Genomic DNA, 25,276 nt, shown 5'->3' with positions numbered 1-25,276 from the left:
TGTCTGTGTCCTTTGAGCAGGGCTTGCTGTGTTGTGCTGAGCAACCAAGGGCTGTTTGCAGGGCTGCACCCTGAATTATTCTGCTGCTGCAGGTCAGCCTTTGGGAATCAGCAGAGTTACCTCCGCTGTAGTGGATAACTTGCTGCTGAATGCATCCTAAGGCATCTTTCTCCTCCTCCTGCACCCTGTGCATGGCAACAGAGGTGGAGGATTTCCCCCTCCCTTCGAGCCACAGGTGGTTCCCAGGGTGCAGAGATTGAGGAGTGTCCACCTTGAAACCACCAGCACCAGCACAGACTCATCAGTGGAGACGGGGAGTGCTCAGTGTTATTTTTAAGCAGTGAGATATCTTAGTCTGCTTTTCTGCAGACTGCCTAAGCTGGGCACAGAGGGTGGCTGCAAAAGTTTGAGAGCAGCTGTTGTTGCCTCTGGCTACTGCTGGCAGGCACCTTGAAGAGCAAGGTGAGATACCACACCAGTGCCCACCACAACTCCTGCATGACTGGAGAAGTTCAGGCCGTGGTGTGGCCGCAGGGTGAGCTGCAGGCTGCCTGGCCTCTGCATGCCTCAGACGCACGCATGGCTCCGACGCTGGGGCTTGGGGTGTGTGCATATTCCTGCCTGCTGGCAAGGTCTGCGGCCCCTTTCCTCAGCCACGTCTCTCCCTTACAAGCCATGAAACATTGCTTTGACTCTTTACCTGGAGGATGGGGTCCAGGAGACAGACATGCTGTACGCTCTGCAGTGCTGGCGGCCTCTGTGCATCCCTTACCTCTGTCTCTGGGTGCCACCGTTTAGGCAACATAGATTGATGAGCTGAAGCCAACAGACCTCAGCACAAAGCACCCTGCAAGCCCACGGCCTGAAACCCAGGATGGCATCATTAGCATGAGGCCATGGTCCTCAGCCTGTCTGGCTGCTTAGGTCTGTGCACCCAGTTTGGCTCTGTCATAGCAAGGCGCCGATGGGCTGTGCCCCTCGAGGAACCCACCTGTCGTGTAAGTGCCTCTGCGTATGTCTGTGTGTTTGCATTTGCCATCCTGACTCCCACCAAGTTTTCCATTCGGAATTCGGCTTACAAGGGACTCCCTTGCTGTGTTTCAGCATGATCAGAGATACCAGTGAAGAAGGAAAAGAAGCGCATCTGTGTCAGGCCACCGCCCTGCGGAACTGCCTCCCACTTCCAGGGATCAGCATCCTCGATAAACTCATCAAGACCTGTCCTGTCTGGCTTCAGCTGAACATGAACCGGGAAAGGGCTGGGACTATTCTTGGCAAAGAAACGGCAGGGGTAAGTACAAGGTGGCTTCAGCTCAGACAGCCACATTTCCTGTCCTTGGTGGAGCTGGTTAGGAGAGCAGAGCTTTTTTTTCCTGTGGAAACAAAAATATTTAGCAGACTATGCTCTCCGTTTCCATTACCTTTTGATGCTTTAGCCACTCATAGCAGCACAAGACAGATAAAATGGAGCTGGGGAAGCAAGAAACCTTGTCTTTGGCTTTATTTACTTAGCATGTAGGTTCATGGAAGTGACTTCCTATGCACTTCCATACCCATAGGTATGGTGACTATCCTAATTTGGAGCAACAACAACAACAAAATCCCTGAAGAAAAGGCCCTTAAATTCTGGGAGCTGCTGGGAGTCATTTTTATGGCAGTAATTGGTGCCTGGTCCCCATAAGTTGAGTGTTAGAAAATGTTAGACTTGCAGACTCAGTGCTTGCTCAGGGAAAACATCTCTGCAGGAAAGAGGCTTCTCCATTCCCAGGGTCTCAGGGGTGAGGCATGGCAGGCAGCAGGCTTCCTGGTCAGGACTGGGGAGGAACACCTGAGCTGATGGCAGAGTACAAGGGGAATTCAGTCACTCCTGCTCTGAGGAGGTTTGGACCTGTCCCTTGGCTGAATCAGTTTATCCCAGGGCTAAAAGCTGGCACAGCCAAGTGACAGCCTCCAGTGTGACTCAGCTGACTGACTGGATGGCACAGTGCACCTCACCCTGAACCAGACTTCTCAGATAAGCTGGGCAAACTATTCTCTTTGGTTAGGTACAGCTCAGCAGACCCACCTCCCTCTCATCTGAACAGCCATGGTCCAATTTTAGCCTTTGAAGCCATGGAAACCAGTTGTGTCGATCAGGAAAATAGAAGTGATTCATTTCCCGGTTTCACGTTTCTCAGCACTTAAATTTAGTTTCAGATGAAGCACTTGATGGATGCACAGAGAGGTTGTGTGGTCTGAGATCCAGGGTCACAGTATTCTCTCAAGGTGGGATAGAGGGACCATGCTGTCACGTGATGGTAGGACCCAGGGAAGGGAGAGCCTCTGTGGCTTTTTCCTACCTGCAGATTACTTCCTGTGTTGCAGAAGGTGGGTGCTGCCCTGCGTTAGAGATAGGCCTGTTTCTGGCATCCACCTGTTTGCCATGCATTTATTTGGATTTTCTCTGCACTGCTTGTGGACATGAGTCCATGGGGCTCAATTTCTTATGAATGACAGAGGCCAGGATGGTGGCACTGTGTGAGGTTCCAAAGCCACACATTTAAAATAGGTGCTGCAAAGTGACAGGAGACGCTCTCACGACTGGGACTCATGCAGAGAAAGGTCTTGGTTTCTGGCTTCTAGACAAGCTCTATTTAATTAATATGTCCAACAAATTAACGTTTTCTTGATAGATTTCCACTGCATTAGAGTTGATTAATCATGTTATTAACTCACACTTCTTCTTTATAATATCAATGTACAGACTCTGGAATTAGCCCAATTTTTATGTTCAGATTTTATAAAAATATCTTGACTCTGTCCTGCAAAAACCTGCTATCAAAGAACAGGGAAAGGTGAAGATTACTTTGTCATTTTATCTGCAGCTTCAAGGTACAAACTAAAAATATCCTTGACAATGAGCTTTAATTAGAAACACCTAGGAGCTCACACAATGCGAAGAATGAGATATTTTTCTTTTCTCTTTTTATTTTTTTTTCTTTTTTGTCATCTTTCCTCTTTGTTTCTTTTTTCTTTGTATTTTTTTCTTTCCTCTTTCTTGTTTCCCCTTTCCTCTTACATCTTTTTTCTTTTTTCTTTTTTTTTTAATTTCACTGGTCCCATTGATGGGAACCAATGGCCACAGTTCTTCCACTGGTTCTAATTGAACACTCAGGGGGTCTCTTATAAATGTATATGAAAACCTGATGGGAAAGAGCAGAGAAAATTGAGCCAGACTATTCTCAGTGGCATCCAGTGAAAGGATGAGGTACAGTGGGCATTAACTGAAACATAGGATATTCAATTCAAACATTAAGAACAGCTTATTTACTGGGTGATTAACATTGGAACAAGAGGCTATCGAGCCTCCATCCTTGGAGATAATAAAAACCTGACAAGACATCATCCTGAGTAATTTGCTGTAGTCTATCTGTCTTTGAGCATGGGGGTTGGACTACATGATCTCCAGAGTCCCTTCCACCCATATCTGCTCTGTGATTTTGGGACCAGTCAGAACACTTTAAGTCTGTGCTGCCATCCAGAGGGATCTTGGACAAGCTAGGGGGACAGGGCTGGCAGGAACTTTCTGAAATTCAACAAGGGCACAGGCAGAGCACTGCCTCTGGGAAGGCAGACCCCCCGCATCGATCCGGAGTGGCACTGCCTGGCTGAGCAGCTCTGCAGGAATGGCTGGGCTGGGGCAGTGGGCAGCAAGCTGGGCACAGACCCTCTAAGGGAGAGGCTGTGGGACCAGGGTTTGTTCAACCAGGAGCAGAGGCAGCTTCAGGGGCACCACAGAGTAGCTCTCTGGTACCTACAGGGAGGTCATGGAGAAGATGGAGCCAGCACTGCTCCGGCTCTGCTCAGCACTGCATGGTGGGAGGACGAGAGCTGACAGGCGTACACTGAAACCAGAGGGGTTCAGACTGGGTACAGGGGTACACTTCCTCCCTGTGCGGGCAATAAGTGGTGGGTCAGATCTGTCCAGGGAGGTTGTGCAGTCTCCACCCTTGGAAGTTCTCCAGACCTGTCCAGACAAAGCCTTGAGCAAACTGTTCTGGCCTCATGGCTTCATCCAGGGGGTTGGAACTCCTGAGGTCCCTTGACTTGGGCAACTGTTCCTTGGGCAGCTTGAATGACCTTCTGGTCCCATGATAAGAACTCTACAATGAGACACGGCGGCTACCAGAGCCTTTGGCCTTACATTCCACTGCTGAACACCCTTTCCCTCTCAACATAAAAGTAACTCACTTGCTTTAAACACAGACCGGGACATTCTAGAGTGAAATTTCCATGGTTTAGGGCACTTAAGTGAGGAGCATCACCTGACAAATTGAGTGCAGCTTTATACTCTTCAGTTAGTGAAATATTTTCCCTTAGGCTTATATGGGACATCAGTGACAGACAGAAATTTTGCTGGTTCCTTCACAGACATGAATTTCAGCCACATTAAATGGCCTTTTATTCGTTATTTTTGTTGTGTAAAGTTCAACCAAGTGGAACAAAGATAAAATAAAATCATTTAAGGGTGGATTGTACTGATAACTTCCTTGCCAATTACCTAGAAGAAAATCTGGAAGCTCACATAACATAGCTAAGCTCTTGATTCCTTTCTCCTTTTTCAGATATTCTTGGTTAGGAAGGAGGGTAGTGTGAACAACATGGTCCTTGCAGTTCGCCTGCCAGTGCAGGAAGAGGCTCCTGGTGTGCTGGAGTACAACATTAAAGAAGAAAAATCAAGTAGGTTCTTTACACTTTTTGGTCTGGGTCTGATTATTGTACTGGGTCCTCTTCTGATCACCAGTATTTATGTAAACTCACTTGCAATGAGCATGTTCCTCTTGTGACCAGCAGCAGATCTTGCTTTTGCCAGGTAGTTCAGTCAGTATTTCCTGCAGCTGCTTTATCTCAGCTCCCCTGTGGTTCTGCACCTTGTGTTATTTACAGACTCATAACAGGAAAATAAGCACCCCCAGATGAGCAGGCCTGCCCTTTGATCAAATGAGAGGAGTTGCCTCTCACCAGGTAGAAGTCCTGAGCAAAGCACAAGGCACTGACATACTAAGCCTTGTTAACTCACTGACTCTGTTTCTGCCACTGAATTTGGGGCCCACCAGGCATCTAACATCTGCTACATTCCCTTTCGTGCACCTCATACACTCATACTGAGCAAATGGTTCCTCCTCAACTGTTTGACTGTTTCCAGCACCTGGCTGGGTGCAGCTTCTGGGAAGCAGCTGCGTCTCGAGGCTGGTGGTATCGGTGCTGTTCCCAGTCAGAGAGCCAAGTCTGCCCTGAGCAAGAAAACTGAACCCAGTTCACCATCAGTCACGTCTGGTGCAGCCCTCAGTGTAAATGGTTGTGTAAGGAATATGATTTCCACTTTCCAAGGAATATTTGTAAATGCGGGAACTTTAGGATAGTCATAGAAACATGTACTTGAAAGAGTTCATTGAGGTGACTCCACGCTATTTATTTATATGAACACATCCAAATCCTCTGTCAGTGAGCTCTGCCCCAGAGCCAGCTCCCCAGGGTATGTTCTACTCTGCTAAAACACTTGTGTTTCTGCTGGCCGATGTTGCGGCTTATTTCTTCCCCCTTGACAGCTGCTCAGATGAATCTTTTCCTTCTCATACGTTTCTTTGCATACCTCTGCAACATAAACAGACTTTAAAGCCAGAGGGACAAGTGACTCTTCGTCAGCTCTCATCTGAGGCACAGCCCAGAGGCTGCAGCGGCGCCGGTTCTGCACGGAGCGCAGCTGCCCGCCCGGCTGCCACGCCTCCTCTCCTGTCCCTGTGCACCCTGGAGCACGCTGTTGCAGAGATGCTGCACATGTTTAGTGCTCCTGCTTGAGGGCAGGAATAGCAAACTCTTTGCCACAGCTTCAGGTGTCCAGATTAAAAGTATAAGAGCAAAAGTTAGCTGCTGGGTGGGGAAACTTTTTTCCCCCCATCCTAAAAATGTCATTTATCGAAAGGTTACTTTTTGACTTGTGTCCTGTGCCATAAAATGTGATTTCTTTGAGGACAGACAAAGTGAAATGTAGTACAAAAATGTCACTGAGCTAGCCTATCTAGGACTTTTCTGACATGTTCTTCAAACTTCCTTGCTTGCTATTTCTCATTTACCACTATCTTAACACAAAGGATGTATTCAGAGACACAGCCTTCTGGTAGGAACAAGAATTAAATCAGTTTCACTAGTTTCATGCAAGTAACCAGAGGAGAGTAATTAAAAATCATTCGAAAAGCAGGAGAACTGCCACTGCTTGTGCAGCGATCTCTGCAGACATGAGGCTGATGCATTCCTGTTCACAGTATTTTTAGCTAGAGCTCTGTCAGTGCTGAACTATAGAAAGCTTCTCAGTTCTCCATCCTCCACCATTTTAACAGGAACACACTGTGCATGGAAATGCTCATGCTTTTGCTTCCTTTCTCATTTAGGGTAAGTAGCCTGGCTTTTTTTGTTTAGAAGAAATGAAATTAACTCCCGTTAGTACAGCCAAAAGACTATATCTAGCACAAAGAGAGATAGTAAATCTTCTGTATCTTGGAGTAGCCTAATACGTTAGCTTTGATTTATGGTCTCTGTCTTACTACAGCTGCTTTCTAAACTTTTTTTAGGAAATAAAATTATATGATGTGCAAATGCTTTAAAATAATCAGAACCTGAGCCTCCTTGCTAAGTACCCTGGTATGTCTGGATTGCCTTAGCTTAATGAAGTGCCCTTAACTTTTCCCTGGTATTCTGTAAGTGTCAGGGTGGGAGAACTCTGAGCACCCCCAGAGACTTTATCTTGCTGTGGAATGCAAGTCTGTTTGAAGTTCGGTGTTACATTTCCTGAGAGCATGTAGAGCCTGCCAGCTCCATAGCCCGACTGACCACTGTAGACTGGCAGGGTTTCTGCAGGCATCTAGTCTTTAGTCTCAGGTCCCTCTTTTGTTCTTCTGTTCTTGCTAAAAGGAGGCTTCAGCTTGCCATGGAACATCACAAACAGGGAGGTGAATCCTCCTGATAGCTACCTGCTTTATGAGTCAGCATGGAGTAGAGATGGTGCCCTTCCAGTGCCCTTCAAAAGGAGCAGCTGTAGTTGCCCTGCCCTTCAAGAATGCCCCTTCCCAGCTGTTCTGGGGATAAGCAGCTTTGGTTTTGCTGGGCTGCTCCTAGTATTTCTTTTCTGAGATGACACATAAGCAACGGTCTGTGTGATGTGCCCTACAGAGACCTGTTTGCCCTTCTCTGAGAGCTGAATCCTTCTAAATGGTGTGAAGAAATGGAAACAAGTTCTTCTTCCTGTTACCTGAGTTCAGCTCATTAGACTCCACAAACTTAATGCATTCAGATGTAAATTGAAAGCTGAATTTGCCCTGACATATATAGTTCAGATTTTATAGAGATCCTACCTTCCAGTTAAGTCAAATTGCAACCCATCCGAGCTTGATCTTTTGGAGCGCCTTGCTAACTATTTCTTGTCCTTCTCATGAGGACTCAGTGCAATCTCAGCTTCAGGAGTGACGCAAAGGAAGATGCACTATCATTACAGGGGAGATGATGGCTCTGTGCCATCTCTACAGTGATGTCCATCTATTACTTTTACTGTATGCAGCTTTAAACAGCACGTCTTGCTGCTCAGCTGTTTGTAGAAGGTTGTTCTCATCCCATCCTACTTTTCAGATAGTATCATAGGGGCAGGACGGCAGTTTCTGCCCAACCTGATACAGATGGCTATTCAATGAAAAACAAAAAAATGAAAGCTTCATAGTATTGCACTGTCAAATAATGGACTGTTCTTCTCTTTCTTTTCCTCATACCAGATCTGTCTTGTTGACATTTGAAAATATTTAGGGAAGTATAGTTTTCCGAGGGAACGACTGGATTTAATTGTGATTTTTTTTTTTTTTAAATGGGAATCCCCAAAGAATCCACTAGGTAGGAGGATTAAGAAATGAAACCTCTTTCCACTTTTTCATGGGGAATTCTCACCTGTTCTGTGAAGTAGACCTTAGGAGCTAAAAAAAAACCACAAAAAAAAACCAGGATAATGAAGAGACTGGATTTTAAACACTTTCTTCTGGTTTTTCATATTTGTAATTCCTCCAGAAACAGGAAGGCTAAAGCCTAGTTGCAGCAGCAGGTGTGGCATTGACCCAGCAGCAGATATCACATGGTTCATCAGAAAGCTGAGAAACCCAGTAACTTTCAAAGCCTTGGATCTCTGTGGATCTTTGCTTCCCAGCCTGAGGGATCCCTTACTTCTTACCCAGAAAATCTCCCAGAGAGAAGGCTCGTTACAAGATTTCTTCCATTCAGAGATATAGTGCATGGAAATACCTCTCAAGCTCTGCTAAAATCTAAATTACTTTGCGCTTTCAGTTCTGAGAGTTGTCCCATACTTCAGCTTCATCCCAAAATGGAGCCCTAGCCTCATGTACCTCAAGAACTGAGGAACTTTTCTCCTCAGCTGACTCCTATACTTGGCTCTCCTCAGCAAACCAGTTGTAACCTCAGGTCCTTATTCTCCTTCCCCTTTATGCTTATATGGTCAGAAATCATCCCACTGACATCAGTGACATCACAGCAGTATTAAAAACAGTCAGATGTTTAAAGCAAATGTGCATGTTTGAAGTAGCATATACTAAGCTTGAAAGAAGTGTCTGAGTACAGTAGACCACTTGGTGCAGGTAGTGACAGTAGCTTTTATTTTCACAATGGGATATGAAGACACATGTTGCAGGGGTAAAGTCCTTTAATAGAAGAATGCTTTAGCACCATATACTGAGTGTACTGCTTTTTTTTTCTCTGAAATCTTGTGAATTATAGATTAAAATAATTTAATTTCATGAAACACACAAGTTGACCATATACTTGTCAGGAGTATTGCGCATTTGCTTTGGTGTGGAATGAGTAGTAATTGTTTTCCAAACTCTTTTGTACCAAAAAAGAGGATGTGGTTCCTTTCCAAATATACAAAGTTATGTTAAACAGGAGAATTATTTGCAATTGCACAGGATAAAGAAGAATGTATTAATCTTATTACTAGAGATTTTATAGATATAAATATGGAATTGATTTACCAAGTCAGTACTGAACTCCCTGGGCTCATGTCCTAAGGGGTTGGAGGCTGGCCTGATCCTGCCACACATGCTCACTCTTGAATCATGCTCCTGCCTCCTTCATTGCTGTGGCTGGCTTTGCTCCCTTGGAGTTTTATTTTCCTGAGGCTGCTCATGTGACTCTCATGTGGAGCTGCTATCCTTGATTTGTATTTAAGCTGTACCTGTGCTGGGCAATCTGCTGCCAAGCGTAGCTGTTCAGAAGCATCCCTTCCAATAGGTTGGGCCAAGGCTGAATTGAGACCCTCATATCAATAAATAAGCAGCCAAAGAAGGGGTTTGTAGTGAAGCCTTGTCTGTAGTGTGGTTATTTTGTTTATTACAGGAAAATTCTGAGATTTAGATTAAAACTCCGCCTGCTCTGACCCTCTCAGCTTCTCTGAAGACACTGGGTGAGCTAGAGCTTAACAGAGGTCTTGAAATACCCTTAACACAATCAAATAAGAAAGGCAAAATAAATTATCTCCAAGTAATAGAAAAATGTCCAGACCATGATTAATACCACCTTTGAAAGATGAGACATGGTGCCATTGGACATGGTAGATTATACTCAGTTTCTGGTTTATGGATAGCAGCTGTACTTCAGGTTACAAGCTATGGGCTTGTGGTAAGGAGCCACAATATACCGTGGCAGAAAAGATACAGGCAACTACTGCATTCAAAAGCAGTTTAGGAGAAATCATTGAGTACTGCTGCAAAGTTGCTAGTATGGTAGCAAAAAGGATGTCGATAAAGACATGCAATGTCCTGCCCCGGTCACCTTATCTGGCCTTTCTTAAAGTTAGACTGAGCTCAGGAAGTGCAGGCTGGAGCCTGATACAAAACGCTTGAGACAAACAGTAGGGATTTAGGAGAAGACCACAACTCAAGTAAAACACATGGCAGCAGTTTACCTGTGTGGGTAATTCTCTGCTTTTACCAAAGGAAATCTGTTTGCCGTGAAAGTTCATGAAGACCTGACTATTTGTACATCCCCCACCCACTGAGCTGGGAGTTACACCAGGGCTAGAGGCAGCAGGAAGGCAGGCCTCACTAGGGAGTCAAAACAACAATTTAGACAAGAAAAGGTGTTCCTTTGCACACTGGATTTTAGGAAGGGTAAAATCAGTCCGGAAAGGGAAGAGATAAAAGGGCAAAGATTTCATAATCCACTTTCTTGCCTTAATAATCCTAAACAGGTGCAGTCTAACACTGTGAAAACAAGTTTAACTCTCAAAGCCAACTTTATCCATCATTACCAAGTTACTTCAGCCACTTATACACTTCCGTCCCTCCTTCCTGAGTACATATGAGCAAGAAAAAGGGATTTATTATAGACCAATGCCATTTGCATAGAATAAAAAGAGTAGGTGCAGTCATTCTGATTGTCCTGTAGCAGTAACAGATGGCAATTAAACAACACTAATCAGGCAGCAGCATGTTTGCAGAGGGGCATCAGAATAACATGGGGATGGACATTGTTCATCTTTGAAGGCTTAGCTCTAAACAAAGCTGCTGAAAGCCCTGATCTTTACAGCCTAACCAGCTTGAGGTGAGTGCTGTGAGCACACCTGGCATGATGGCAGAGCTCAGATGCAAGGGATACAAATTCTAGCCTGTGTGCCTGTGTGGGTCAGTGAGTCTGAGCACTGTATAAGCACCCCCACTGAGTGAGGAGGAGGTGCATTGACAAGGAACAACCCATTAGATGTTCTTTGTTGGCTTGAACACCTTCAGATGCTGATAGTGGACTTGCCTATTGCACTCTTCTTGCACCCTGACCACTACAACCAGATACTGTCCTTTATGGCAGATTTCCCTGATTTATTTTGCTAACGTTTCTTTTAATACATGTTGCTGAAGCCGGATTAACAAACTCAGAGACCAAAGTCATCACTGCTGATGAGGCACAGCATGGTCAGGTGGTATTTGCCCACATGAACTGTGTTGAAGTGCTGCACAAATGAAGTCATGGGGAGAAATGGGAGGATAGCTCAGTTACTGCAGCCTAGTCACAGTTCAGCTATTTCTTTGAGAGTGGCCAGTTGTGCAGATGATCTTTGTGATATGAATATTTTTGTGGAAGTGTTGGAGGCTCTTGCAATAGCTTCCTCAGTTTTGCAGATCTTTTCGCTAGCACATTGCCTGCTGGAATCAGGAAGTGGAGTGAAGATAGACTTTTTTTGGGGGGTTGTTGGTTTTTTTTTTCCAGAAAGAGAAATAACCCTCACAGTTCCTGAGAAAAACCTAAAGATGTAACCTTAAAATTTCTTAAAGATTCAGAAAACAGAAGGCATAGGAAAACAACCTATAGGAAAACAATCTTCCTTTTTTAAAATTAATTTTAATTGCATTTATTTTGGATCTTTTCTGACCTGGAATGGAGATGGAAAACATGGAAATCTGTGATACTGACTGAAGTCACTTCACAGCTAAAGTGAATGAACTGAAGTATGTGCCGGTATTCATGACACTGACTTCTAAGATGAAGCCATTTCTTTTGGTAGCAGCTGCAGATTTTCATGGGAGGTTTTCAAGTCAGGGCTGGATGAAGCCTTGAGCAACTTGGTTTGACTTCATGGCTGACCCTGCTTTGAGCAGGGGTTTGGGCTAGAGACCTCCTGGGACTGCTGTTAGCCTGAGTGATCCTATAAAAGGGAACCGGCCAGTGAGACTGAGTCAGTCTGTGGGCAAGCTCAGGGCAGATGGCAGTTCTGAGAATGGATGTCTCAGTAGGGCAGCAAAAGCAGTTCCCATCCTCTAAAGCCCAGGTTCTGGGAGAAATACTGCTAAGATTTACTGAGGGAAGGTATTGAAAAAATAAATAAACCATAAATATTTTCTGGGCTAATGTCTTACCTGTGATCTCCCCAAAACTGTAACATTTCTTTCTTTGGTAGATACCTTGTCTATGAAAGAAAGGAGAGAATGTGTTTACTTTATTTAACAGTGCAGATTCACAGTTGAATTAACTCATACGAGGTATGTGAATGTGCTGGAAAAGGCCCAGTAATGCCCTATAGATGCAGTTATATGCACCTCAGCATATTGCAGGGCTGAGCTTACTGCACACTGAGATAAACTTCACCTTGTGGAGCTAATAGCACTGCAAGGCTCCTGGACTGTTTTTGCACAGGTTCTAAAGGGACTTTTCAGTTGGAGTAGGACAATCAAAGGACTAAATGTATAACCCATCCTTCCCAAGTCAAACCTCTAGAGACAACCTCTGGCTTACCAGAGAGCAGGTAGAAGGGTCCATCAGAAAGTACATTCAGTTGCTTCTGCTCTCACTGTAATGGTACCATAATTCTTTTGCAAATGGTCACTTTAACCAAAATGGTTGGCCTCCTTGAGTGGAAACCCTGCGGCTTTCAACACCGGAAAGAAGAATTCTTCATACTGTAAACTAAGGCATGGAAAGCAGTGTAGGACTATTTATAGCTCAGATTTCCTTTAAATAGATGAGAGGCTAAACTTGACATTACAGAGTGAAAAGATCAAGTTATTTATATTTTTTATGATACCCCCTGCTGCTATTCAGTGATAAAGCAGACAAAGAGGTGACTGCCATGGTAACCACCTCATGAACTACCCTGGAGACTTGTCTACCAGCCAGAAAGGTCATTAAGCATCTGCAGCTTCAGGTTTGCTATACTGAATCTCTCTCTATATATATCTATCTGTAAGGCAAAAACATCAGCAGTCCCAGTAACTAGCAGTTAGGCTACTGCAGCCTCATGAATGTAAGTAAAGTAAGTGGGAAAGGATGTGGGCACTGTCCCTAGGAGAAGCAGGAGCCAGGTTTTAGGTGAGTCCAGGCTGTAGCTTTGTGCTGACACTGCTGTCACCCTGTCACGACAAGTGCTCTCACCATCCTTCATCCACCAGCCCTGTGTGCCCATGCTCTCATGCCCCTCTGGTCCCCATCTCCCTCTCCCTCATGCAGGTTATGGCTGGGAGGGAGTGAGCAGCATGGACTTGGGGATTTGAATGCAGGACAGTGTGGTGGTGCAATGCTTCTTTAGAGGTGCTACCATGTGCTGGGTTACATGGAATATAGCCTGAAAAGGAGAAGAAAGTGGTCAGGTGGTGGAGGGGCAGCTGGTGACTGCAGAGAGGGTGGGTGGCACACGAGAGACAGAGGTCTGGGAACAAGGTGAAGGGACAGCAGTAGGCAGCTGAGGATGGGGTCACATCCTGTAGCACTGGGTGACTGCATGAGCCTCCGAGATGCTCTGGCCCGAGCAGAAAGAAAGGAGGCAGCCCACGGAGGCAGGAGCCCAGCAGAGCTGACCTGTGGTGGGAGGTGAGGAGTCTGCAGGCAGGGGGCAAGCACCAGTGGGGAGGGCGAGAGGTCTGTACAAAACCGTGGCCGACCCAACCTCCTCGAGGCAGAGCATCGGCAGCAGCGTGCCGGGGAGCTGCCCCTTCCCCTCCCCGCCGAGCCGAGTTCGGGTGTTTCCCAGGGAAGCCGGCGTCATCGCACCCGTCTCGCAGGCTGAGAGCTGGGGCACAAGCTGCTGAAGGGGCTCGGCCAGTCGCGCACCACCAGCCCTGAAGGAGCCCGGCTCCCAGCCAGCGCTGCCGAGCACTTGGCTTTGTTCAGCACGGGGATACCAGCACTGCTCTCCAGACGCTCTTGGTACGCTTTCTGTATGCCCTGCCATACTGTGAGGGGAGCCAATTTTTCTGGTTTACTTCAGAGGAATGTTTTCCTTTATTGTTGCATGATGGAATGTGTGATTGAGGCAAAGCAAGAAAACATTGTCAGCTCTGGACCTGACTAGCCTGGCCAAAAAAAAAAAAAAAAAAAACCAAACCAACAGAAATGTGCTGGAAAAAAATAACAACAGTTATAAAAGCCCTTGGGAGAGAAGATCCCTCTTCCCTTCTGCCAAAAATGGCTGATTTCTGTAATTTCATCTCAATTAAGTAAATTATACATTTCAGCAGCAGAACTTGTCCAAGACTACTTTTTTCAAGGATTAGCCATTTGATGAATAAGAGATTGTGTATTTTTTAGCAGGGGAGGCTGGACAAGCTGAATATGTAGTTAACCTTAAGCTTCAAATTTTAAGCAGTTTAATTGCATATAAGCAGGCCTCTGAGCATGCAAGCTAGTATGCTGTTTCCCAGTAGTAAATTACTACGGCTCAGTGTGGTAGACACCTTGCCATTAAGGAGAGCAGACTGACAAATATTATCTTTTAAAGCAGTTCCTGTTGCTGCCGATGGTGTGTCTGTGGCACAGCTCTGAAGCTGTAGAGCTACCCTAGTTATCTTCAGATTAGCTTCGCTCAGACAGATAACAATCTGCCTACATCACCCAAGGCTCAGCAGGGGCTGATTTCCCGTTTATGCATGTTTCTCATTAGTGAGATAAGTCTACTGTCACCTACTCAGCTTCCTGGCATGACAACCCTGCCATTGAGCATGTCATTCTGCCCCATGGTGTGGGAGAACTGGGCAGCTCTGCCCCAGTGCTGACCTCCAGCTCAAGGAGCACAGTTTTGGTGTTGCTTCCTGCTGGATCTCCTCTGCCTTCACAGGCAAAGGCAAAGCCAAAAACCATTTCTGTGTGAGCTTTTATAATGATACAGGAGATATTATCATCTTCTGGTCTACCATCTGTGGTTTAACTGGAGATAGAATGATTTCTGGTCCTGTAAGGATGTCTAATCTAGACATCTTCCCAAGGCCAGTCTGCCAGGCAAGGGTGAGTCCTCTCTTATCCCCATCGTGATTAACCCTAAACAATAAGTTACCGTCAGGGAGTTCCCACTCAAGAGACTACTCTGAAGTAGGAACCTAGAGTCTTAGTTTGGCAAGAACAGCAGCTGAGGGCTTGGGGGGGATATTGTAAAACATGGTATGAGGACACATTTTATAACCTGTTGTGCAAGTTGATAATTTCTCTTCTAAATGCAAACATGCACAGGGAAAGCAGAAAGACTCACCAAGTCTCATTGGTCTGAGCCAAGTTCCATGTTGCTTTGATGCACTGCTTATTTTAAAACATAAAACACTTTTAAAACATAAGACACTTGTGCAGCTGCTTTTTCAAGATGTAACAGTGCCAGGTTTCTGTGTGGTTTACAAGTTGTTTTGGAAACATCGGGTTGCTTACAGCGAGTGGGTTTTTTTCCTTTCTTTTTTTTTTTTTCTTTTTTTTTTCAAATTCTCATCCTGAAGAGTTAACTCCCCTCTGTCCATGAAACCATTTTCATTTTTACTTTAGGCTTCAAATCAATAGGATTGTAGGGAAAGCCTGTTGCAAAGAAGCCCTAAGGGTCTTGTTAGCTTTGTTAATCCTCACTTTGGCTTGTTTTTTTCCTTATTTTTCGCTACCAAGAGCCATAATGCAAAATCAGTGTGTAATCAGAGCTACAGACTATGCGTGCTGTTCTAGGATAATATTGTCTTACCCTACTCTGCTTAGTACCTTGAACAGAACCCAGAAAGCTTACTGCTTTTAAAACAGCTACTCTAAATCAGTACTCATAATACCAGTGCCCTCGTCTCAGTGGCTAAACTGGAAGAAAATATAATTTTTGCCCTTGGGCAGTGTTTGTGGTCTGAGGATCTTAAAGAGCTTAATAAACAAGAGTTTAGACTTGTGAATGAGGCAAATAAGATACTGGAAGTGAAATGAAGGCAGTAAGGACCTCATACTTTGACCTTTGCGTAAGCCTCTCAAAGTCAATTGAGAGTGCAATCTATCCAAGTCAGAAAAGTGGAAATCAGAAGACCTTATTCCACCAGACTGCCAATGAGGTGAGATCACAGGTCTCAGAAGCAGAAATACCATCTTTTACTTTTACCATCTACCCTACTGACATGTGCCATTTCAGAGTGGGGTAGTCCCTTTCAGACTCACTTTTGGAAAGTGTTGTCCTTATTCCTGGAAGTCTCTCATGCAGAATCTGGTTCTAGGTACTGGATGACTTCCCTTAAAATTCTCAGAAAACTTCCTTTTTGTATAGGATCAATCTCAACTGTATAGTATTTCATGATATATCGCAGAGCCAGAGGAGTAAACTTTTCCCCAGAGTAAACAGAAATAAATAGTTCTTAATAGAATATATCTGTATGGTAACAATTTTTTTTTCACATTAGGATTGATTCTCAAGATAATCTATATGACCTGAAAATTGTTGCTAAGAAATAAACCCCCAGAATTTCAAATCATAGTGTCCTTTCAAGTTACATGAGGCACAGGGCAGACCTTTTATGTATCTGAAAGCTTCATTTACTTCACAAAGTTTTGCCAAAGAAATTAGCCTTCTGAGAGCAACTTGCAAATATCTATCTTCAGTTTGTCTTGTCAGCCATAGCCCTGAGCCCTGACAGATTGAATCACTGTGTTGGGCAGCATAAATCTTGTACTGCCATTGTAATGTATGGGTGGATGCTGAATTGCCTGTGAAAATATGACTTCCTCAGCAAAGGGCCCACAGTGCTCAACTGCTTATGGCAGGACCACACCAATCAGGTGTGTCACCCTGCTCCCCTAGGTGTGCTTGGGAGCCCTGTCGGTCCTCAACATTTGAGAAGGACCATGTTTTCCCCCTCATTCATGCTGTGTGAGGGCAAGAAAAGAGACACTGCATGGCTACATCTAAAAATCCAGCTAAACCTCATGTTGCTATCTGGTCCTGAGAAGAAGTCCTGGATGTGCACAGCCTCTGGCTGAAGAAATAGTACGAACAAAGTATGGAATTTCCACGGACTTTAAGGTGTTTATTCAAGCACTGAGAAGGAGATGCAGGGTGAGAAGCTGACAAGGAGGGCAAGTGCTTTGAAATGGTGCAGCCATTCACCAAACTGTGCTTTGCTCTAAATCTCTAAAATGGGTTTTCCTCCCATGGCAGTGCCCATGTGCCTGCCAGGACTCGTCACATGGATACCTGTAGGTAAAGCACTGAGGAGCTGTGACACTTTTCTTTTAAATGGGTTAGCTGTGCTTGAAGTACCCTTGAGAGCCACTTTCTCAACCCCTGCTGAAACACTAATTGCAATAAGGAGGAAACAGCAGTGAAATTACTGCAATACGTTTCTGCTCACACATCCTGCAGCAGAGGCAGTGAGACCAGGCAACAGCAGGAGTTTATGCTGGACTGAAGGCTTAAAATCTGAGTGGACACCAAGGTGCTGCCTGTCTGCTTGGGTGAACGTGGATGAGCCGCAGTACAGTGGAGCGGCCCAGACCCCTGTGGCCGTCAGATGCGAGGATGGCCCTTTTTCTTCAGTGCAGGGTATGGGTATGGTGCAGAGGGAAACAATGACCTCTGCTGAGTATCCCCCTCGCTCAGCCTCAGCCCGGGAAGAGTGCAAAAGCCTGTGTTTTGCACCTTCTTTAATGGCATTAATTTCATTCTGCACAATACAATCGTATTTTATGAAAAATATAGTTTAAAAATAGATTTCTCTTATACTCAAGACCCAAGCTTACTAACACTTTGCCACTTTCATAATTAGTTGAAATTTCCTAGGAACTCTCACCAGTAGTGATTTTTTTCATCATGGGCAGAAAGATTAAACTCTGTAAGAAACCATAAAATTGAAATCGTGTGCGAAAGCATGAGTTGGATGCACAACAGAATACTCAGACAGAAGTCAAAAACAGGGAAGTTTCTGCCCTTTCTTGATGAGGGAAAAAATAGAAACAACTGACAGTTTTATGAGAGAATCACTAGGAAAGACAAGAAGGACAAACCAGATCTGGGTTGGCCAAGACAGTCTAGAACTGTGCAACCAAAAAGGAAACTACATCTTAGACATTAGATGGAAGAAGCAGAGACATCAGATCTCAGAAGAAATAGAAAGGCCTTGAGAAAACAGACAATGACAGTGTTTTAGAAGAACATAGCACTTGATGGCCACACAGTACCGTCCAGAAAGTCTAAGACACAATGCCGGGGAGATATATTAGGAACTTTCAGAGTTGTTGCAGGAAGACACCATAAGCACCCTAAGAACTTCTAACAATGTAATCTAAATTTCCCTCTATCCAGCTAAACCTCTTTCTCTTAATACCACCACCAGCCTAGTGCATGATAAGGGCCAGGAGGAGACTGCATGTGCTCAGGGAACTGAAGCAGCATGCTGAAGGACTTCCATCCCACTCTGCATAGCACGGCCGATACGACAAGCGCGGTGTGTTGTGACAAACGCAGCAGCCTCAGCACGGGGGTCACTAGTCCCTGCACTCCCCTGTTGCAATACGCAGGGCTCGCTCCCCAGGGGCAGGAAGCTGCTATCCTGGCTCGTGCAACAGCTGGGAACGGCAGTGTCTGGAAGTAGGGAAGTCAGTAACCTCTGCCTTGGAGTGATCCCACCGTCATAGCAAGTAAAGGGCTGAGGGCAGCAGCACAGCAGCAAAGCTGGCCGGTGCTGCTTACAGCAAAGGTCAGTGCCAGCAAAGTTATGGCCACGGTGGTGCCAAGCCAGAGATTGTGTCAAAGAAAGGAAACCCCAATGGGAGGTCTAGGCAGGAGACTGTGGGGTTATAATCTTAGCTCTTAAATAGAAATAGTGGAATCACTCCCATTATTACAAATCTCACAGTTTGCCAGAATCTGGAAAGATGAGAATATATGTTGTGGTTTTGAGGCTTGGGGGCAGGACAGGTAATCTCTGGGACCCAGGATGGTCCCAGGGGAAGCAGTTTATTCCCTCACCTTCCTCTCCACACTCTTTAAAAGAGGCAGGAAGTGGGTGCTTCATGCTCTCTTGCCCTGTTGCTCTTGGTCTTGGTGCTGCTGAGGTTCAGCCTGCCTGATTCCATGCAGTCCTGAGCAATCCTACTGCCATCTGAGATTTGGGGTTTGTATATCTTGTTTACTTTGTATTCCTCCCATCTTTGTATACGTATCTACCTCCCTTTTTGCTTTCTGTTTTCTGTTAATCAATATACTTTATTTTATTTAACTTCCAATCGGTGCAAAGCCTCTCTCTCTGGGGGGAGCACACAAAATTCTGTTCCGTGGGGGGCCCACCCTGAGTTCTGATACGGAACCAGAACAACATCAGGCATATCCAAGCAGGACTCTGGAGGGTCGTTGCGTTCTAAGAAATCCTCTGTCAGTACAGGTGCTGCAGAATAAGGAATTCATTTATCTGAAGTCAGATGTCTCTGAAGGATTATACAGATATCAAAAACAGTGAATAGAACTAACAGCACCATTAGAGAAGAAGCAGCTGAAGTAATTGGTTCCCCTGAGCCTGTTTAAGCAGTGAGAAGATGGAAACTGAGGTGATTGTCCATGTGACCAAATCAACAGGACAAGCAAACACAATTGTGTGAGGAAAAATCATAGAGGAAAGGAAGGCAGAATGCCCAGGGACAGCATGAATCTGAAACATCAGCATCTGAATGGAGAAATGATGGGGAGATCTAAAGGGTAAAGGAAACATAAAGACAGATTTCAGTCAGTGCCTAAAGATGACACTCTTCAGAGCATGTTGGCATAGTGAAGGGAAAGATGAGACAACTGTAAATATTTATAACATGGCAATGTCCTGTTGACTTACTGAGTTGAACAAGGGACACAAAACAGAGTATTGTCAACAGTGAACCACTAATTCATGTTACTAATGCTTCTGTCATCCATACAAAAAAAATTTCAATTACTTCTGATATCTTTGTTTCAGACTGCTCAAAATTGCCCTCTGATCTACATATTTCCCCTTTTATTTCCTGAAGGTGACTTTTCTGCAGGCTTCTAAATATCAGGTAAAAAAAATATGCTGTGGCAATATGTTTGGCTCACAGAACACAGCTTATATTTGCTGTTGCTTTTGATCATATTCTTGACTTCCTGTCACTGTTCTGGTGAGATGTGGAGATTCTCTTGCTCTTCAGGTGCCCTGGGTGTAGTTTTATGAGCCCAAGAAAGTTGAATTTTGTTTCTGCAGTTTTCAGAAGGATTAGTGCAGTCTGGCAGAGAAGTGTCTGCTTGTAGTTTTTGCAAAAGTCGTGAGTTCCTGTAAATGGCAACATCATCATCTCTCCCTGAGCAGCAGTGCTCATGTCAGTGAAATGTCCCGGCTACCCACATGCCCACAGTCAGAGGAAAACACCTTGACTGTCTTCTCAGAGCAGGGCACCCTGAGGGCAGTAACGGCACTAGGGGAGAGAGACATTGTCCCAAACAGTCAGCAGAGCCCTTTTAGCTGTACAAAATTACTATTTTCTGTGTCTTTCCAGGAATCAGAACCACACACCAGGACCCACTTAATGGTCTGCGCAAGCGAATGACCATTCCCACAAGAGATGTTCCTATACCAAACCCACCATCTGCCACCCAACAGCAAAGTGGTCAGAAAGCACTTGCCTCAGGTTCAGGAAAATGTGTTACAGGTTCTCCCAAGGAATACCACCCCTACAGGAGATTGCAAAGCTTTCCCCGTGGGTGCTGTGCTGGGAGTGGATCCAGGTGGCCGTGGTAGCCCTGCACAGGCTGCTTGACACTCCCGCCGTTCAGAATAAACTATGGGTAGAGTATTGGTCCTGATGGTGCTAGTACCTTGAGTAATCATCCATCTAAAGCAGTGTTTTTTCTATTCTTACTTGTTTGCAGGCCTCTCAAAAATGTCCCAGCAGAGCTGTATGTCTGTACAACAAACTCCAGCCTGCTGACAAATGTACTTGATTTTGTTAACCTTCTGTGACCTCTCAGAGCAGACCAGGGCCAGTCCAGTTTCTATATACCACCTGATGAAAACTCCTGTCCTTAAGCGCCAGCAGCTTTTGTACCTAGACTGCTGTAGCTCTATAATTCCTGGTGATCTATGGTGGTTTATGCTATTTAATTACATATGGAAGGAGAAGTAGCTGTATGGTGACAAGACATTTCTATGTGAATACTCCTGATGCTGAGGGACTTGGACTAATATACTTTTGTCTAAAATTCAGACTTCCAAACGGCAAAGCTTCCTGGCACAGAAACAACCCTTAGTCCCAGTCCAAGAGGTCTGCTCATGTTTATAAACATGTACAGGTGCAGCCTGATCGCTTACATACACCTGCAGCTTAGGATGCCAAAGTGAACATGTGGTTCTTCACAGAAAAAAAGTCTTTAAAACCATTGTCTGTACAACAGGCTTGCTGGAGATACGAGTGAGTTCAAACTCGTGGGTTCAATTAATTCTCTGGAACAGCTCTGGGTTTTGTCTTTATTTTTGTTTCCTATGTCAGATCTGTGAAGCAGATGGATTTCAAACCGTAGAAAGTGTTCATGGAAGACGTTTAACAAAAATAATTCTTATTATGGAAAAAGAAAAAAAAAAAGCTCGCTGAACATTTCTTTTTCCAGTTGTGGGAGAAAAGTAAGGGAAAGGGATTGTTTGTCTTGAAGTATGTTTTCAATTTCACATTGCAGTCTGATATCAGTGCACACACTATGGTTGATCTGTTCATGCTGATCCAATACAAGTTGATGTTAGGAATGACTTCTGAGAATTACATGGCCTTTGCCTTTTTAAAAAATGCCTGCACTGGTATATTCAGCCCAAAATAGCAACCTGCCAGGCCTGGGCTAAGACAAAGGGAGAAGTTAAAGGAGGAAATGCCTTGTTTGGAGAATGAACTGTGAAGCTGGACAAGAGACAAGCTTGAGCATTTTCTTCCAGGGGGATTTTCTGCTGTCTGGAGAACAAGAGCCAGGGCACAGAGCCGAGGGAATGGAGAGCCAGGCTCTACTGGAGGCCCTGCTTTGTAGGGGAACTAAGAACCAGGCAGGTAGGGGATGGTGCTGGAGATGTTTTACAGGGCTCTGAATCATGGCAGAATGAGGAAGCTGAATCACAATAGCTGAGCTTTGTGTGCACAGCTCAGAACTGTGGCCTGGAAAACAGAGTGAAGGAAGAAGATGCAGAGTGGCTGTGAGTACCAGTATGGGGGTGGGAGCTGGTGCTGTGCCCCAGGGACTCCCAGTGTGGCAAGAATGGTGCAGCTCTGGGGCTGCAGTTCTCCACCACCAGTAGGTGGGCATTTTTTAGAATCTGCTGCAGATTTCCTTAAACTTGTCAATCTCTGTTTGTGATGGTGTGTTGTCTGTGTATAGACACAGACTATTTTTAAGAATATAGTATTGAAGCAAAGATGGACACTTCTCTCATGCAGATCCATCTCTTTCTCATGCAGGTCCACCTCTCCCTCGGGTTATTGGTCAATGTGAAATTTTCTATGCCAGACAGTGAATTTTTTCTAGCTTTGCAGCCAAAAGCTCTATAATTACACGTGAGATTTGGGCTACACGAAGCCATTATAAAGGAGGTCAGTTTGAAGAAGTCTGCAAAGTGGCATAGACTGTATCGTGCCACTTCAAGTGCTGTCACTGTATAACACAATGGGGGGCAGAAGACAGGGCAGATACAAATAGGCTGTGCTCACATTGCCTGTGTGACCCAGGCCAGAGACCACAGCAATGAAACAGTAATTTCTTTTTTTCATTTTTTCCATCCAGACCAAACCAGATTCCAGTGTGGAGAGTCACAGGGTCAGCCCCATATGTATTGCAGATACGCACATCCTTAGAGACAGATGGGCTTGTAACGAACCCCTTGGATGTGACCTGGGTTTTTTTCCTTCCTGTTGTTTCTGTTACCATCACAACACTCTGACAGCTTGTTTTGCCAATGACCAGGCCAAACAGGAATGACACAACCAGCAGGAAGAGAATCCAATATGCAGACTGTATTGTAGACACAAACGTTACGATATGAATGACCGCCAGGGGTACAAACAGATCGGTCAGCTCATACATGATTGACACCACCCCCAACAATCCAACAAAGGATGCAGCTCGGCCCACAACAGGTGGTACAAACAGTGAACCAAGGTTTCCCATAGTTGTCATGGGAAAGAGCCAGACCAGCAAGCTGAACACATAAGAAAAAGGTACCCACACGGCGACTCTCACCCAATCAGCCCATGTTCACAAAGGTCTTAAGCAGACTGGGGCCCAGCTCCAGGGAGAGTCAGGAGGTCTGCCCTGAACTAGGAAGCTCTGTGGAGTGCACTCCACAGCCAGACACTCCTGACTCCCTGCAAGTGGTCCCAGCTTTTATCCCCAAGCAGACACCTGACCTTTGTTCACTCAGTGCGGGACCCCTGGGGCTCATTTCCCTTATGGCTCTCCCTGCAGGGCCGGCCGCACCCTGGGGGGAAGCTATAAGGCAAACTCACCACCTCTGTATGAAGGGCTGTGGGAATCACCCATATGTCAACCTTAATTCAGGGCTTGGGGTTCAGACCCCAGCATTTCACATCTTGAGCTAACCATTCAGAAAGCCAGGCTGAGACATTGCCTCTCTAGTGTTTCCCTGAAGAATCTCATTGTGTTTGGCTGTCTGAAGCCAGTTCTTTATGCCTCTTCGTATTAGTGCAAATACTGGAAAACCACAGAATGCAAGATGTGTGAGCCAAACCCACCAGCTTTTTTCACCATACAGCTCAAAAAGAACAGTTGCTAACTGTCTTCTGTTTTTCATCAGTCCTGTACCTGGAAGGATCTGTCCTTGTATTTGAGGATGTCTTCAAACTGGTTGCCTTCTACTGTGTCAGTAGGTGAGTTGGATTCATTGCTTCCAGGGCGGGTTTGCTTTGCTCTCCCTCCTAACACTGCACTCCCCCAGCATCCGCTGTTCCCTCCAGTTTCCTCTAACCTGCCAGACCAGGAGGTATTTCAGATGCTAGTATCTACAATGGGGCTGGATCACCAGTTCCTAGCCAGGCACACCACAACCACAGCCCTCCCTGAAGCTGGAAGCTTTGTCTGAGGAAGGTCTCTAGGGCTGTACCCACAAAGGGCTGAGGCACAGGAAAGGGGCTAGCAGAGCAAGGAGTTGAGAAAGAGTCCTGGGGATTAACCATCGCATATTTAAAGCAGATTTAAGCATCCACACACACCTGGCAGTGACCTCCTTGCAGACTGCGGGAGACTCAGAGCACTTAAACACCTATGGTGAATCTCTCAAGGGAGTAGTCCTGAAACAATTTCTGTTCTTTAGACAAAATTTAAAAACAAAATAGAGCGATAAAGAAGATGCCTTGTTTGTTTGCTCAGCACAGAAATGCCAAAAGTACTGGGGGACCAACCTGTAAGGTCATTTTCATTACGGCAAGGTTTGATCAGGAACTGATGAGTCCCTCTGTGCAATTAAACCTGTGTGTCTGCAGTCTCTTCTAATCTGTGCCTGTGCTGAGCACACTGCAGTCACACCCCTACAACCAATTTACTGATTCTTTCTGCAGCAAGCCTGGTTTTGAGTTGGATGTAAACTTTTGAACTCCCCTATATAAACTTAGATGACTCCTTAAGTAGTTATTTCCATTTAAGAGGGAAAAGCAGATTCCGGATATGCTGGCAAGGCAGTTGTGTTAATGACTTGGTTAGGGCATGTGGTAGGACCAGTTTATCTATGGCATGATACGACGTGCTGCAGCTCATCCAGCCAGTAATATTCACACTATTTTGAGGGCTACTTCTGCAGCCAGCTGAGTTCAACGCCGCCGTGCCAGGACTCCTGCCCACATGCAAGGGACCATGCTCTGTCTCACTCCCATCACTGAAAAGATATTTAACCGTTTAGATGTGTATAGACCCTACAGAATGGGCATAATTTAGCCCCTGGACCCACATAAAGACTTCTGTCATACCAAAGCAAAGAAAAACCCAAATGCAAACAAGAATTGGGCATTTCTAGTCAATGGCTGGTGGGAGGGAAAATACGCTTGCTTCTGCTTTCCTGCAAAAAGGATCAGGGCTTAAGCAAGAGTCTTAGAAAGAAAGAAAAGCTTTTATGTTAGTTCAAATTATTGTTACTTCTGATTGTCAAATACACATTCAGATGGTTCATGTGATTTCTCATGTTACTGTCAAAAGACAAGGTAAATAGGGAATAAGTTTCTGAGAATCAGGTAATCAAAAGGCTGCTTAGGCACTGACCTGTTGTTTGCTGGCAGCCTGTAGGAGCTCTCTGTGATGGTGAGTTGGAGAGGCTTGTTCTCAGGGCTGTAGTAAATAGCTATAGGTAGCTTGAAAAAGCTTATTAGGGCTGACAGGCTCTTCTCAAAAGAAAGTTTGGCCTGGCTAGATTACTGTAGATTATAAAAGTAACAGCTATAGGTAGCAGGTGACTTGATGGCTTGTCTGCAAGCTGCTGCCCCATGAATAAAGCCAGATTTATATTTT

The 25,276-nt window shown here is 45.1% G+C and overlaps 1 protein-coding gene across 1 annotated transcript in view; it reads left to right on the top strand.

Annotated features, from left to right (window-relative positions):
* Positions 1-896: 896 nt before the first annotated feature.
* The window catches only part of RIN3 (Ras and Rab interactor 3), a 49,428-nt gene continuing 25,048 nt past the window's right edge, over positions 897-25,276 (top strand). The window contains exons 1-4 of the mRNA XM_008939994.1: positions 897-1,012; positions 1,105-1,291; positions 4,605-4,719; positions 23,577-23,649. Of these exons, the coding sequence (XP_008938242.1) occupies positions 897-1,012; positions 1,105-1,291; positions 4,605-4,719; positions 23,577-23,649 (491 nt within the window). The remainder of the gene's footprint in view (positions 1,013-1,104; positions 1,292-4,604; positions 4,720-23,576; positions 23,650-25,276) is intronic.

The sequence above is a fragment of the Merops nubicus genome, unplaced genomic scaffold (genome assembly GCF_000691845.1).
Source record: "Merops nubicus isolate BGI_N331 unplaced genomic scaffold, ASM69184v1 scaffold9495, whole genome shotgun sequence".
Lineage (NCBI taxonomy): Eukaryota > Metazoa > Chordata > Aves > Coraciiformes > Meropidae > Merops > Merops nubicus.
The sequence above is the reverse complement of the archived record's forward strand: the minus strand, read 5'-3'. Positions and strand labels throughout refer to the sequence as shown.